The sequence below is a fragment of the Lagopus muta genome, chromosome 5 (genome assembly GCF_023343835.1).
Source record: "Lagopus muta isolate bLagMut1 chromosome 5, bLagMut1 primary, whole genome shotgun sequence".
Classification (NCBI taxonomy): domain Eukaryota; kingdom Metazoa; phylum Chordata; class Aves; order Galliformes; family Phasianidae; genus Lagopus; species Lagopus muta.
This window is the reverse complement of record NC_064437.1, coordinates 6,010,613-6,025,428: the sequence shown is the minus strand read 5'-3', so window position 1 is coordinate 6,025,428 and position 14,816 is coordinate 6,010,613. Positions and strand designations below refer to the sequence as shown.

Below are 14,816 nucleotides of genomic sequence, written 5' to 3'. Positions count from 1 at the left end.
AAGCCGGGAGCTATGGGGTGAGAACTCTGTTGTCTCCTGGGAACTGTGTGCTGGTGCCCCAAGTGGAGCTGTTGGAGGGCTCTGGCTGAAGGTGGGGGTTGTGTGCTCTGGGACTGACAGGAATGTGCAAGTACTGCTTTTCTGCAGAAATTCACCCCCTGAAATTTGATGGGATTGGTGGAGGGAGGAACAGGGGTGGCTAAATCCAGCAGGGAGCTGGTGACCAAAGACGTGCTTAGTGGGAATGCGCCCGGGGATGTGGCCCTGGAGCCAGAGGAGCCTGCTCTGCAGTCTGGCAATGTAAAAATTACCTGATTGTGTCAGGAGATTATGCTTCCAGGGATTAATTACTGCTTTTTAATTACTACTTTTCTCCTACCACTTCTTGATAACCTTCGGTGTTTCAGATGCTTTGGTGGGCAATGAGATCTCCAGCCAGCTGTCTCTGTGGCGCAGCAGGTGCCATCAGCAGGGCTGGACAGTGGCAGCCTATGGTCTTCTGCATTGACAGCACATGTAAGAAGTGTGAAACCACGTCCCTGGAGCAGCTCTTCTCTGTCTGGGAAGGCAGCGTGCATCCAGTTCACCCTGAGTCTGCTGGGCAAACCCGATCTTGATGGCTCTCATTGTGTGCGTGTGCCCAGCCCAGCTGTCAGTCCCTGCTGCCTCTTCCAAACGGGAGAGGTGAGATGGGAATTTTTCTTTAAAAAGAACTGTTTAGCCTAAGCACTCAGCTATTGCAGTTATTTATACTGCCTGGCTACCTGGAAGCAGGAATATAAAAGGTTGGGTAACGATTTCATTATGCGATGTTTTATGGCAACTGGTATTCAGCTTTATAAATGAACTGTTCTCTCCTGTACAGCAGAAAAAGGTTTTTATATTTGGCAGTCTGCTCATAATATTCTAAGGATTATTAAAGTAAGCTGTAGTTGCAGTATAATGCACATTATAATGGCAAGTGGTTTTACAGTAATATGTCTTGGGGGAGGATATTATTTCAGAACGGGTATTAACATACGGATGGAGCTCGAGTCTTTTCATCCCGGTCAGAATGGCATTTCCAGAAAAGACCTCTGGACCATTATCCCAGTTAGTTCCTTATGAGCAATAAAGTAGCGAGAGGAGAACATTTCATACAATTCAGTGGGGATTTTGCAAGAAGCAGAAAAAGCGAGATCTTTTTTCTCACCTCCTGACTTCAGAGCTGTGAGCTGAAGTTGTCTCTGTCAGGGTTCCTTGGGGGTGGGAAGCTGGAAGGCTGAAGCTGTGTGTGATGGCGGTGCTGTAAGGGCAGCGGGGAGGCAGGTGTGGCCTCAGTGCAGCTGGATGTGAACCACCCTGCAGCCCCAGACAGTGCAGTGCAGGACAGACAGGGCTGCGTTGGAGGGGCTGCAGAAGGGAGCTGTGGGAACGACTGGGCTGTTCAGTTTGAACAGTTTATTTGTATTAACTGAGTAGGCAGCGACCACAAGGAGTGTAAGTGCTGTGCTGCTGGTATTTGAAGTCTGTTAGGAAAAAAAAAAGAGAGAAAGACAAAAAAGCAGAAGACATGTTGGGATAAACATAGGTAGGGGGAATTTTGTCTCTTCTGTTGGACTGAATGCACACAGATGTGCTGGTGATGTTTAGGTGCAAATCAGCACCGAGAGCGTTGGTCAGAGGAGAAAAAGAACCAGATAGAATCAAAAAAGAATTGGGTAGGATCAGAACCCCAGCATGGAGGTCAGGGGTGGAAGGTGGGGGCTGAAGGCAGCAGTGAGGGTTGAGTTCTGGAGCTGCTGGATGTCAGAATTGTTCGTCTCACCTCTGACCTTCTCAAAAGGATAATCTGTGCATGCTGGTGCAATTATTAAAAGCAACAAACAAACAAAAGCCCTGATAACATACTGCTGATATGCAGCGTGCAGGGATCTTAAAATAATCTTTATCCAGGGATTAAGAGTTTCTGATCTACCACTGACCTGCTTTCAGAGAATTACAAATTCATTACACTTGCAGGAACAAGATGGAAATGCGGTAAAACAAAATAGCAGCAGTTTTACAGCAGCATAAGTAACCAGGGTAAGTTGCATTGATGAGAAAACCTCCAACAAAAAGACTTTTTTCTAGACAGAACCCCAAGCGTGCCTGGGAATCCATGTGCAGAAACCGTGTCTGGGCTTCCAGCAATGTGTGAAAATGTTTATTTTACACTAGAAGTAAAAAATGCTGACCTCTGGGTGCCCTGTGTATTTTCCCCCTTTCTTCCCTCAGTGGAGGAGAATTGAGGATGACATGAAGACACGAACCCCACTGTACAGCTGGAGTCTGAATTGGTGCTGTTCCTGCAGGGCTGGCAATAGGAATGCAGGACGTGTGTGTGCAGAGCCAGGGAGAGCCGTGCTGCTCCTGTGCTGTGCTGGGCCATGCAGGGACTGCAGCACCGCTCCTGTGTTCCAGGGGAAGGAAGGATAACTGATGAAAGCAAACTGAGTGCCAGTGAGCAGTTTTTGTTTTGCTGGCTGACACTAATATGGGAGTTTGATTGTTTGGTTTGCCTGTATGCATATATATGTATATATATATATATATGTATATATATATATATATATGTGTGTGTGTGTGTAAAAATTTGTATGGAAGAATAGTTAGCATGAAATTTCATCTTAGTTTGAAACGCCTGGCATCTTTATCCAATGATAAAGAACATAGACTTTGGCTACAAATTCAGTATTTTGTAATTCCAGTTGCAGAAATATTTTCCATGGTAGATAAAAGTGAGCCAGAAGAGCAATAAATCCATGCTCATCTTTGGAGTATAGCAATAATTAGATGGATAACCTGATCTTTTTTTAATGTATGTATATACAAGTACTGTTGGAGTGCAGCCTCAGGTCCCCAGAACCACCCTGCAGGATGCGGGGCCTTGTGGTGTCTGGGCTGATGGACCCAGAGATGTGCAGAGGGGCTGTGAGCCCATAGGGATTCTGTGCTTCTACTGTGGAGTGGGTGGCTCTGGGATGGTCACTGTGGATGCTCCCCAAGGTCTGACCCCTGCACTGTGCGTGGCCGTGTTCTTCCATTTCACTGGCATGGTTCCACACAGCGGGCTCTGGCTCGGGCTGGGCAGGCTTTTAATAGCAATTGGAGGAGAGATTAAAGTGCCATCAGACAGCGTGTCAGGGATCGGGGAATGGAACAGCCACTCGTTTTTATTTACAGTAACACGATTTATGTGTTGTCACAGCAGCCTGGCAGCCATTGCCCCCTGGTTTTTCATGTTCCTGTGCAGAGAGGCAGCACCGTTCTGAGCCACTGCAACATCTGATGTGGCCAGCACAGCGTCCCGTGTCCCCTGCCCTAATGGGGGCCATGGCACGGGGCCATGGATCTGTTCTGAGAGGGAGCTGAGACAGGGGCTGGGAGCTGCCATGTTGGGATGGCACTGTGCTGTGGAGTGTGGAGGGGATGAAGACACTGCTGGCCCTAAAATAAGAGGGAGTTCTCAGGGGAATGGCCTCGGAGGGTTGGTAGGAGCAGGTGCTGGTATGCAGCTGGAAAAGGGGAGAGACTTTTTGGCCTTGTTTGGCCTTCAGTGTGCAAGGTTGTGCTTACTGTCCCAAACCCACCTGAAGCTGTCAGCTTGGGGCTTGTGACTGAAGGATCGTCTCAAGAGCTGTCCAAAATGCAAAGGGCTCAGTTTGCAGCAGGATCTCATTTAGCTGTAGTTTCTTACGCAGTGATGCTGTGCTCAGATGGGTTGTTGTGCTGGTGGAGCTGTTCACTGGCAGTTCCACGTCATGCTACTTCAGACATTTTGAGTTCCTCGATCTTTTTTCTTCCTCCAGTATCTGCGTTTCTTTATGTTTCTGTAACCCCTTGCTGTCAGGACTTTACCAAGGGAGCTGTATTGCTGTATTAAACACCTGCACCCTGCCCTGGCCCTGCTTCTGAGAACCAAGTAGCATTCCTTTCTCTGTGAGAAATGGAGGAGCACTCACTTTTGTCTCCCCCCCCCCCCCCCCAGCTAGTGTAATCCACAGAAGTACAGCAAAGCCATGAAAACATAAAGTCACGGGCAGCTTGTGGTGCTTGCAACATCAGAACAGGACAGGGCCCTGCCCTGGCTGATGCATGCAGCTCAGAGGTGCGGTGTTAGGGAGGGGAGTGATGCTTTATCTCCCTGGCATGCAGGTCAGAGCCACACCATGGGTGCTGCTGTATGACGGGTCACCCTCAGCTGCTGGCTGCCCCTATCCCAGCAGCGCACAGGTCACAGGAACCATTCAAAGACAGCTGCATTGGAAGGGAACTGTGACTTTGTGAAACAGAGCCTGAGCCCTGAGGAAATTAACCAAACTTACTGAACACCAGCAGTGTGTCCTGAAGCAGGGCTGTGGTGTCACTCACAAACCCATCTCGTACATAATTTCAGCCACGAATTTGCAAAGGAGGAGTGGGAAATCACTGAAACATTTGTAGGACTGAGAGCGGAAAAGTTAAATACGCTGCCTGTGTTGTGCTAGGAAACACTAGGAAAGCCTTTTCAAAAAAAAAACATTAACTGAAATATTTTAATTTTAGGAGCAAGTCCCTGTTCCTGTGTATCACCCAACCCCCAGCCAGACCCGGCTGGCAACACAGCTGACAGAGGAAGAGCAAATCCGAATAGCGCAGAGGATAGGCCTTATCCAGCACCTACCGAAGGGAGTCTATGATCCTGGAAGAGATGGCTCCGAGAAGAAGATCAGAGAGTAAGTTCCACTGACTTCACAGAGCTGCTGTGGGTGTCCACTGGTCTGTGCTACATCCCATGGCAAACCTCATCTGGTCCTTCTGTTTGCCTTACTTTCAGGAAGTGTAATTTGACGCAGCTTTCTTCCACGCAGAAGCCTCTTTGTTCTATCCTTTGTTTTTCTGCTACAAACAAAATGTATTTTCCCCTCATATGTGTAACTTATGCCCTTTTATTTTCTTCTTCCCTTTATGGGAAAATAACTCCATGCTGCTGCTTTCTCAACTTCATGACTCCCATCTCCTGTTTCTAGTTCTGTGCAGGATGCTGAGCTGCCCCAGCCCTGGCTGCAGGCTTCCTGCTAATGCTGCAGTCAGGGGCTTGTAGTATGAAGAAAACACCAAGAAATCCAGTGCTGGGTGGAGCCAGCACTGATGTAACAGAGAAATCTTGCCATATCTGTCAATAATAACAGAAGTTTGTTTGAGACGGTCGTATCTGATAGATATTGCATTGCTTTTCATTTCCAGTGCTGCCATCACCGTAACTATTTCTTGTTTCCCCAGATGTGTCATTTGTATGATGGACTTTGTGTATGGGGACCCTATTCGATTTCTGCCATGCATGCACATCTACCACCTGGACTGTATAGATGACTGGTTGATGAGATCCTTTACCTGTCCATCCTGCATGGAGCCAGTGGATGCAGCACTGCTTTCATCATACGAGACTAACTGAGCCAGGGTTTCTCCGTGAACCTCCAAGGAGACCATCCACTTCAATGGGTTTGATCCTTTTGTCATTCAGCCCAAAGAGCCAGAAATTAGGAATTAAGGTCATGCACAAAATATACATTTCCTAATGAATAAAAAATACTCCTGAATGGCTGCAAATATTGGGAAAAAAAAGCATAGTATTTTAGAGAATATAGAAAAAGTAGGTTGTTATTTTTAATGTAAAGCCTTGACCCACCATTGTCTTTAATGTTTGTTCTTACACCCATATATAGGAATTGTAAAGTGTTACAGCAACTGTAAATGTTTAAACTGCGTGTATCCAATTTTATTAGCAGTAAGATAAGAGTATTTTTTTTTTCCTAAATAAAGTAACTTTTTTTTTTTCTGATTCTTTTCACGAGTCCTGGCATTTGGGTCAAGGCTTTATTAAAATCTACATTTTATAACACTGGCACAAAGAAATAGTTTTAAGCTTGTTTGCACAGTTCTTTTTTTTTTCTTTTTTTTTTTTCTCCCTCCATTGGAGATGGAATTCATTGCCTTAGGTCTTTTTAATAGTGTATTGTTATTGTTGGGCTGGCTCTATGCTTGAAAACCAGTTTATTTATAACCTGTTACAAGTGCTATATTTTGTTTGCAGTTAGGAATATGCAGACTTCGAAGTGATCTCCTAGCTTGTAAGCAAACTGAGATGCATTACCCCTTTTCTGCAAGTGATGTTGAATATGAAGATGCAGAACAGGTCCTGCAACTGAAATTATGGTGTCATGGATTTTAGAACTCATTTCGGTTTGGACAAAACAAATCCTTACATTTGGATGTCTACCTGAACTTGATCAAGATAAAAGTGGACCAGGAGGATGATAAACAGTGAAGCTACCACAATTGGAAAAAAAAAATTAGAATATAGTGTTAGAAGCAATCACTTATTCTTCCTTTTTTCTCCCTAAAAAATGGTTGTCTTGAATTGCAGCAAATGGATACTGCATCTCTTGTTCTTGTAGTTCTTAGGTTTCAGAAGTTAAGAATAAACATACTGTATCTCAGTCTCCTGTATTACATGTATCTGTTAAGCCCTGCTGCTGACACGGCAGTCCACCAAAAAGAAATCTTATCAAGCAGAGAAAAAATATTTTGTTCTGCGCATAAACGCAGCGTTTATATGGATGCAGATTGTCATAGCAGCAGTGAAGGGGGAGAATAGTACTGCTGTAGCCAGTGACACCATTAGCTCATTTCTGCAGCAAAATGATGTGCTTACTACAAGGTGGTCTTGCAAGGTTGTAGCTGTAAAGAACTTTTATCCACTTAGCATGTTTGGTTTTTTTCTTTTTTCTTTCTTAATGTACCCTGCAGTGACTTGTATGCATTGAATGCAGCGCTGATACATTGAGAAGTCTCAGTCTTGCAAAATGAGATGCAATCTCACGTTAACCACAACAAATCAGGGAATGTTCTTGATTGTTTTTCACGTGCAGTTTGAGTAATTGTTCTATCAATTTGTGCTTAAAGTCCCAAGTACTTTGACCTTGTCTACCGACCAGCTACAACTGTGCATGGCATGGATACTTTTTGGAGGGTTAGTCAGCAAAACGTAGAACCAACATGTTGACTTATTTATTATTCCTGTAGCTGGTAGCAACCTGCTCTCTTATTGAAGAATTCCAAGTTGCAGTTGGAAGCAAAGCAGTCTACAGTCCTACATTCACTCAAATTCCACAGATTTGCCTGGACACAGTTTTGTGCTTAACTCATACGTACCTACTTACTCGGAGCAAAATGGAGCAGACAGACCTGAAGTTGTGCAATATTTTTCAGTGCAAAATAGTTGTTCCTTTTCATCATTCCATGTGTGTTCCTTTGTGTCCTCTTTTGGCTGGTTGGGGGTGTTTGTTCTTCATTTGGGGGGGGTTAGTTCTTTTTTTTTTCTCTCTTTTTTTTTTTTTAACATAAAACAATGTCCACATTAAGTATTAGTTATTTTATCTTGTTAAAACTGGCAAATGAACAATTTTAAAAAGCAGCATTGTCATGTTGGTATTAGTCTTTATTTATTACAAGCCTCGTTAAGGAAGACTTGAAAGAAATACGGAGTGAGTGGTACTGAGATGAATGCGTTTCTCAGCACTTTGTATAGGTAAAGCTTCCCACTGCTGTACTTACTGGCCTATGGGAAAAAAGTATTACAGTACTTGGTGAATAACAAAAAGAGCTGGAAGGGCTAAAACTAGAGTTGATTACACAGCAACATTCCAAAATAAAAAAAAAAAGGAAAAAGTCAAATTTTAGTTTCAAAACAGATGTGTAAATAAAACAAATAAATCAAATGACTTTTTCAAGTTTTTAGGTGCAGTGCTGTTCTGGCTGATTTCTAATTCAAAGCCGCAACTCATCCAAATTCAATCTGACACAAGGTGTACAATGAACCTCAGCTACAGCTCTGAGACCAGAACGGTGTCTCAGTTCCAGCACCTGGGAGGTGAGGGCAGCATCTGCCTTCTGTCTCAGGGTGCCCCTGAGCTCCTTCCTCCCAGTTCCATTCAGCACAGAGAGGCACTGAGGTGGAAGATCTGTGCACCCCATCACCGCCAGACACCGCAGCAGTGTGTAGTCCCATTTATACTGAGAGCAGCCACAGCACCAGAGCAGGTGGGGATGAGGGCACTGCTGTTCCAGCAGGGAAGGCACGAGGTGTATCTGCAGCTTACAGAAGGGATTTTGTCTCATACAACAAAAGAAAGCAAAATTCCTGCTGAGGCAAAAGAAATGCAATGGCAAGTAACAGATACTTAGTTTTATAAAGACCTTTAGGCTTGTAATACTTGCATGCTACTGGAATTATTATTTTAATCATTTTATGTCTAAAGATGATCATCCTTACTACGTTCTGCCAGTTCATTTTGTAAATCTGAGAGGTAAACATGTACATAAACCCAGAGGATTTCTTCAAGAGCTGGAGGTGGAGGAAGGCTTTAACCACTGAGGGTTTTCAGAGCTCTGTCTCTCAGCTTCCCAGGGCTGACGGCAATTGTATGCTTGGGAAGCTGAAAGCCCTCTCTGCAGCACTACAAGGGCATGCGCCCAGGCAGAGGGATTGTGAAATACCTGGATTTGAGTTGCCACAGCTTCAAGACTTCGCCATTTCCTGTTCTTGTGCAGTCGTGGTAAAAAGAAAACACAGCGGAGTCAGTTAAACAAAACTGAGATGGCTGAAACCAAACACAGCTGAGGTGCAATCCTGGGTTAGAAGGGATGTGCAAAGTGGCTGCTGGGCAGCTGGAAGTACAGCATGTCACAAACACCCTATTTTTGCTGAAAAAATACAAATATTGGATAACCTATAAATGCATAAAGTTCATCCCACAGAGCACTTAATAGCCAGAATAAAAATTAGCTTCAAGGATTAACTTGTTACATACAGTGCATCTCAGACCATTATTTATGCCTAACTGTCCTCTGCAGATTTAAATCTACTCTTTGAAATTCTCAGTATGAAATGTGAAGTTTATACCTCTTTGTAAAAGGAACTTCCAAATACAATCTGCAAAAGCATCTTCTAGATTTAAGTAGAAGAAATGACCATGTTTGCATGCTGTCAGTCTGACTATTGCAGTACCTGCTCTGTGTATCCACTTACAGCCATGTAAAGCTGCAGGAAGAAATCTGTATAAATGAAAACAGTATCACTGAAAACACCTGCTGTGTTTCCAGCAGCACAAAGGTACGTGTTTTTAACCAGCAAAAGGGGATCGGCCATGCAAGAACCAACCAAAACCCTCCAGTCCTTCTCCATCCTCAACTGGAAAAACAAAAACAAAAACGAACACCTTAATAAAAATGTTCTTTGCAGCACTGAAACACCAAAGAATGTTCTTATTACAAACGAAAGCATTCCAACTGAGCACTTACTCTGGACAGAAGCAGGCCTTGCTCCAGCTCATGGGACACACAGGTGCTGCCAGCCTGCCACCTTCTGCTGAAGGGCTCCACTTTTCCTTCATTCTGCAGCACAGGGCTGCTTTCTAGTGAAGTACAACCACTGCCTCCACACTGCCTCTGTGTTCTGGGGTGCCTCCCTGCAGAAGGCTGTATGTCACACACTCCCAGATCCAGCAGGAAAGCTCCTCACCTCCCTGCGTTTTCCAAAGCATCACGTCCAAAGGTGTCCAAGCTTTTGCTTTGTGTCTCTCACATGGTTATTTAATTTTCTTCACTGTTGATGTTAATAGCTCAAATAGCTCTGATAACTTTTTAAAAAGCTTTGGCTACACAAAGTCTTCTGCAACTTACACCTATAATACACTAATATATACTGTGACATATATTTCTGTCATTTCACCATTTGGCAGCTCACACCATCACCAAATGGTCAGGAAAACCACTGCAAACACCAGTTCACCCCACAGCTGCAGCCATGGCTCCATCACCACCAAGCACAGCTCCAGCAGCACAGCCCACCATCCAAGGTGCCAATGGCCCCTTCCATCTGTGTGCCCTACACAGTGCTGGATGAGAGGTGAGCACTGGATGAGAGGTGAGCACCGCACAACGCTGCAGCTCAAAGGCTCACACCTGAGCCACCTGCCCCAGCAGAACCCCAAGTTCAGCTGCTGTATAGAATATCCAAACCAAAGTTCTTCCTATGCTTCACAGTTATCCTGCATTTCCACTTTCCTCCTGGTAACCACCTACTGAACATTCAGTTGGAGATAACACTAGGATCAGAGATCTTTCATCACAAAGAATTTGCAATAGCAAAGGCAGATTTTGGCCCACAGGCAGATGACATTATTTCCCTGTTTACATCCAGGATGAACGCAACATCAGTGCCACAGCCAGCATTGTTGTGCTTCAAGTCCAGGTATTTCACACACAAGGAGGCCTGAGCTCTGCAACCATCCAGCTCAGATCCAGCAGCAAACTCAGATTCCTGGTCACCAGGCACCGCAACAGAGCACAAAGTGCTGCTCTCAGACACACACAGGTGCTGGAGCTCTGCACACCTTCCACACTCTCCATCACCAACACAGACTGACACAGCATTATGGCAAACACAGAAGCATCTGATAACTTCTGTGCCAGCCCTCTGCAAAAGCAGAGTCCATAGAATGCATACAGAAGCATACACACAGCAGCACAGCTGGACCCCAAACAGCCACAGCTGTGCTGCCTTTCACAGGTCTCAGCCCTGAGCTCTGCCCTCTGCTCCAACAGCAAACCTACATAAAGTCGAGGCAGCATCACAGACAGGCATTAAAACCAGTCTGTAGCAATGATACTCAAGCCAGCATTTCTGTAATAACCTCAATTATTTCAACAGCAGTCAAAAAGACAAGGCCTAGCTACCTTATTTAAATCAGTAACTGTAACCATCACTGGCTCTCTCACAAGCACAGAATGTGGATGCAACATTCAATCATCTGTTTCTTCTAAAATTCAGTAAATATTATGGCCTGTTTGATTCCAATGACTATTTGGATGAATTACTAAGAAACAGACTTATGTAAAAGTGAGATGTGAAAAACAGACATTTCTTTTCAGCCACAGACCTGAAAACGTTCTTCCAGTACTTGACTACCATGAGATAAATGTTTGCTTCTTTCTTTTCTTAAATTGAAGAACCCCATTAACAGTGTATTGGGTGTTTGTGAACGCTTTGTACTCTTTTTGTGTAGTAGTCAAGGAGAGCTAAAGCAAGTGGAATTCAGCACAATGCATAATTCTAAGCAAACGTGTTGCCTGTGTTCAGCCAGCAATGAATGTAAGTAGGTCCAGAGATGACAAAAACCCAGAAAGTAATGGAATGAATCCCAGTCCTACAAAAACATTGTTGAATTTGGAGCAAACACTATGCAGATTTTTACCACAGTGCAACACAGATATTTATTAGCTCTGTTGCTTTTCGTAAGAGACAGGGACTGGACTTAAAGTACGTCCTTTTCTTTTTTTTTTTTTTTTGTAACACCAGAGCAAATCTAGCAAGCATCTTTTAAAGTATTTTATGATGACAAATCATTCAATTATAGAACTTTCCGATACATAGTCTGCATGTTATCTATCACAAAAGGTTGTCTGCAGAATATAATGAGTAAAGAAGTGAGTTCATTTCCAGCCTGTCCAGGTTTTCCAATCTTGTTCATCAGTGACGTTTCCAACCATTAACCATTTTCCTGTAGAGCAGTAAACAGTGTGACTCACCTCTTTATCTGCTCCTCTTCCTCCCAGAGGGGGAACTGCGTAGAACACATTGTTTCACCGTTTCACACACACATGCACTGCTGCTGTGCTTTTTGCTACAGAAGCAAAGCGATGCATCTTGCAGGTGGAGCAGGAGGCCCAGAGTGCTGTGTTTAAGCTCTCTGGATTGCCTTTTGCTTTCTGAGCTGCCCCCTGGGGAAGCATGGTTTCACAAAGGAGCTGCTTCTGTTGGGCCAAAGGTAGGCAAACTGTCACTCCATCATCCTCCAGCTACCCTGGATCCAGGCTATAGATCACAAGACATATTAAGGCACTGAACTTACTACAGAATGCAATGCCAAAAATCAATGTGAAATGGGAGGAAATACTTGATATAATCCTATGTTTTACAAAAGACAAAGTTTCAAATGCTGTGTGAAGAAAAGCACTGCTAGAATGGGGCAGTCTTTAATAATCCATGATGCATTAATTGCAGACCATAACAGAACTGTGCATCAGTAACAAATTCAAGCAGGCTCCTATGCTGCTGGCTTAGTACTACTGAGCTTCTGCTTTCTGCTGTGAGAGCAAGTTTCTGTCTGGTTGACCCCTCCAGCTTTGCTGAGGATTCAGAGTTCAACCCAGCACTTGGCTAAAGCTTATCACATGAGCATTTCTGAGTGGTACACAGACTTTGAACACAGAATTGCTTCTGCAAATGAGGCCTTTACTCTATCCACCTGAAAGGAATATTTTCCTGGATCTTGGGCCACGCTGAAAATCCTTGACTTGTGATACCACTGTGATATCCACTATTTTCTTGTAGGTGAATACAGCTTCAGGCTGTTTGAGAACTTCTCACACCAACTGTGCTTTCCCTAATCCACTGCACTTGGTGCTCCAGACTGATAAAGCAACACACAGTTCTGGAAAGCTCCTTCAGAAGAATGCAGCAGTTTCAGAAGCAATGGGAAGGTTATGCAGCCTGATGGGCAATCCCAGATACCAATGGCGTTTGTGCTCAACCAAAGACGACTATGAAAACCTTGGGATTTTCATTGTGGCAAAGAATCAGGGGAGCTGAGTGTGCAGTGCACAGCGTGTCCTTTGCATTGAAGAGCATGGGCAAAACTCAGCTGTGGTAAAATTCCAAAAGGGCATTTCAGTGGCCTTGAGAGATGAATCTAAGGTTGTAAGGACTGTTCACTTTCTGCACAGTACAAATGATCCTAATTTTCATCACATTGCTTGCTCAGAAGATGCTGAGAGTGCCAAAATATTTCAGAAGGACACAACTGGAAGAAGAGGCGTTATATGCATGAAATAGAACAAGAATCTTTCTTTATTCTATACAAAGAATGACTGAGTTTTTACACTTAAATTTTGATGTGCAATATGTAAATAGCGTTAACTGCTCATACTGAGTTGTATCTGAGATATTTACCTGAACTGGATTTATACGAGAAAATCACTTTAAAAAATGAATTTTTCATCTATAATTTTAACTGGAGAAGAGTTTTATAAAGGGTGTCTATTTTTAATACAATGCAAGTTCTCAGTGTTGAGGAACAGGTGGTTCTGTCTCCCTGCATATTAATTTGCATTATAAAACAATGACATTTCCTTAGGAGAGGTAAAAGCAGAGCTATAAACTGTCAATTTTCTCTTTTGCTAGGAACAATCACTTTAGCAAGAATATTCACCATGAGGTACTTCTATACGAATCTCCCTGACAAGCATCTCCATTGGAGAAAAAGGGCCACCAAAAAACCTCCCATCTCCACACATCAGAACAGGTTACTGAGAAGAATCTCTCTCAAAAGGGAGGTAGAAGAGTGTCCTCAATAAACACAGGTGTACAAGCACGGAGCTGGCTTGGAGAGCATTAAGTACTGTGAAAATGTGTTACCTCTGGCTGCACCAGTTCTGCAGAAAAGCAGCAGTGATAGGGCAGACAGCATCAGAACGGAGCTATAGCCCTTTGCTCTGTTCTCAGCACACCTCCTTCCTCACGATTCTCAAAAACATCAAGAAAAAGCAAAAAGGAAAATTGCTCTCTTTTGTAAAGGGCAGAGCACTGCGTCAGGAGAGCCTGCTCCAACTTGAGCACCTTACCATAGGAAACAATGCCATGCATCTCTTCAAACATGGGCATCTCAAGCAGGCAAACCCATCAACAACCACTGTAAGGAGGATGTGACTGTCACAGTGACTGCACACTGCTCTGCATCCAGTGGAGTATTGCTGTTTCTTAAGTGACCTTCAAGGACTTGTGCTTTAAATACAATGAAAACTTTAAATTACATTTGTTCTGATGACAGAACTGTTTCATAAAGTCCACCCATTCTTTAACTTTTCAAAGCAGTAAAGCTTTATCTTGCCACCATCTTTTTCTCCACCCCCGACCCCCCCACAAATCATTCAGCCACAACAAGCAGCAGACTTGACATGAAGACAAGACTGAAGGAAATCAAGGAACTTGCATGGCTTTTTTCCACCGGTAAGTTTCTTATAGCAGCAAAAAAGTAACCACTAAAAGCTACAGAAAAGACATTCTATGCATAACTGAAAATGCCCAGAATTCAGAGTTCCTCCTTGCTGTGCTTCTTGTGCACTGTTCTCACACCATTTCAAGTAAGCAGATATTTGGAAAAAGCAATGCTTCGTTCTCAACTGCTAGCAGTATGAATCCAGATGAGCGCATAAAGCTAACTGATTAATTCTGTGAACCCCAAAAGGTGCAGGGTTTGTTTTTCCAGTTGTTGCACTTGATGTTATATCTTGCTTAGCAGATGTTGCGAACAAGCAAGAAAAGGCACACGATTGAGAGGAGAGCTACACAAATGTGTTTGAAAAGCGACTGTTGGAAAAACAAATGTTTTATGCATTATGGTTGGTTTGAGAGTTTTTGCCCTGTTATTACATTCATGTTTTATGTATCATCTCTAAAATTTAGAATGACTTGATTTCTCACCGACTTGAAAGAGAAGGAAAAATAATTCTGAAGTGTCAGTAATTGTCTGCACCAAAGTCTGCCACAAACAGGACATCAAAGAAGGGAAAGTTACGACACCGCCGAGGCTCCGGAGTGCATTCCATTTTCTGGGGCGGATTTGGCTTGATGCAGGGCAGCTTGAATTCTGAAATGTGTTCTCGTTTCCATGGAGTAATTCTTGTAGTTTTGT

General features: G+C 43.7%; 2 protein-coding genes across 3 annotated transcripts in view; one reads left to right on the top strand and one right to left on the bottom strand.

Annotated features, from left to right (window-relative positions):
- The window catches only part of RNF11 (ring finger protein 11), a 26,392-nt gene extending 19,890 nt beyond the window's left edge, over positions 1–6,502 (top strand). Inside the window, exons 2-3 of the mRNA XM_048946260.1 lie at positions 4,567–4,736; positions 5,284–6,502. Of these exons, the coding sequence (XP_048802217.1) occupies positions 4,567–4,736; positions 5,284–5,455 (342 nt within the window). The 3' untranslated portion in view covers positions 5,456–6,502. The remainder of the gene's footprint in view (positions 1–4,566; positions 4,737–5,283) is intronic.
- The window catches only part of TTC39A (tetratricopeptide repeat domain 39A), a 49,155-nt gene continuing 40,278 nt past the window's right edge, over positions 5,940–14,816 (bottom strand). For both annotated transcript variants that reach the window (XM_048946257.1, XM_048946259.1), the window contains exon 18: positions 5,940–14,816. In XM_048946257.1, coding sequence (XP_048802214.1) covers positions 14,696–14,816 — 121 coding nt within the window. In that variant the 3' untranslated portion in view covers positions 5,940–14,695.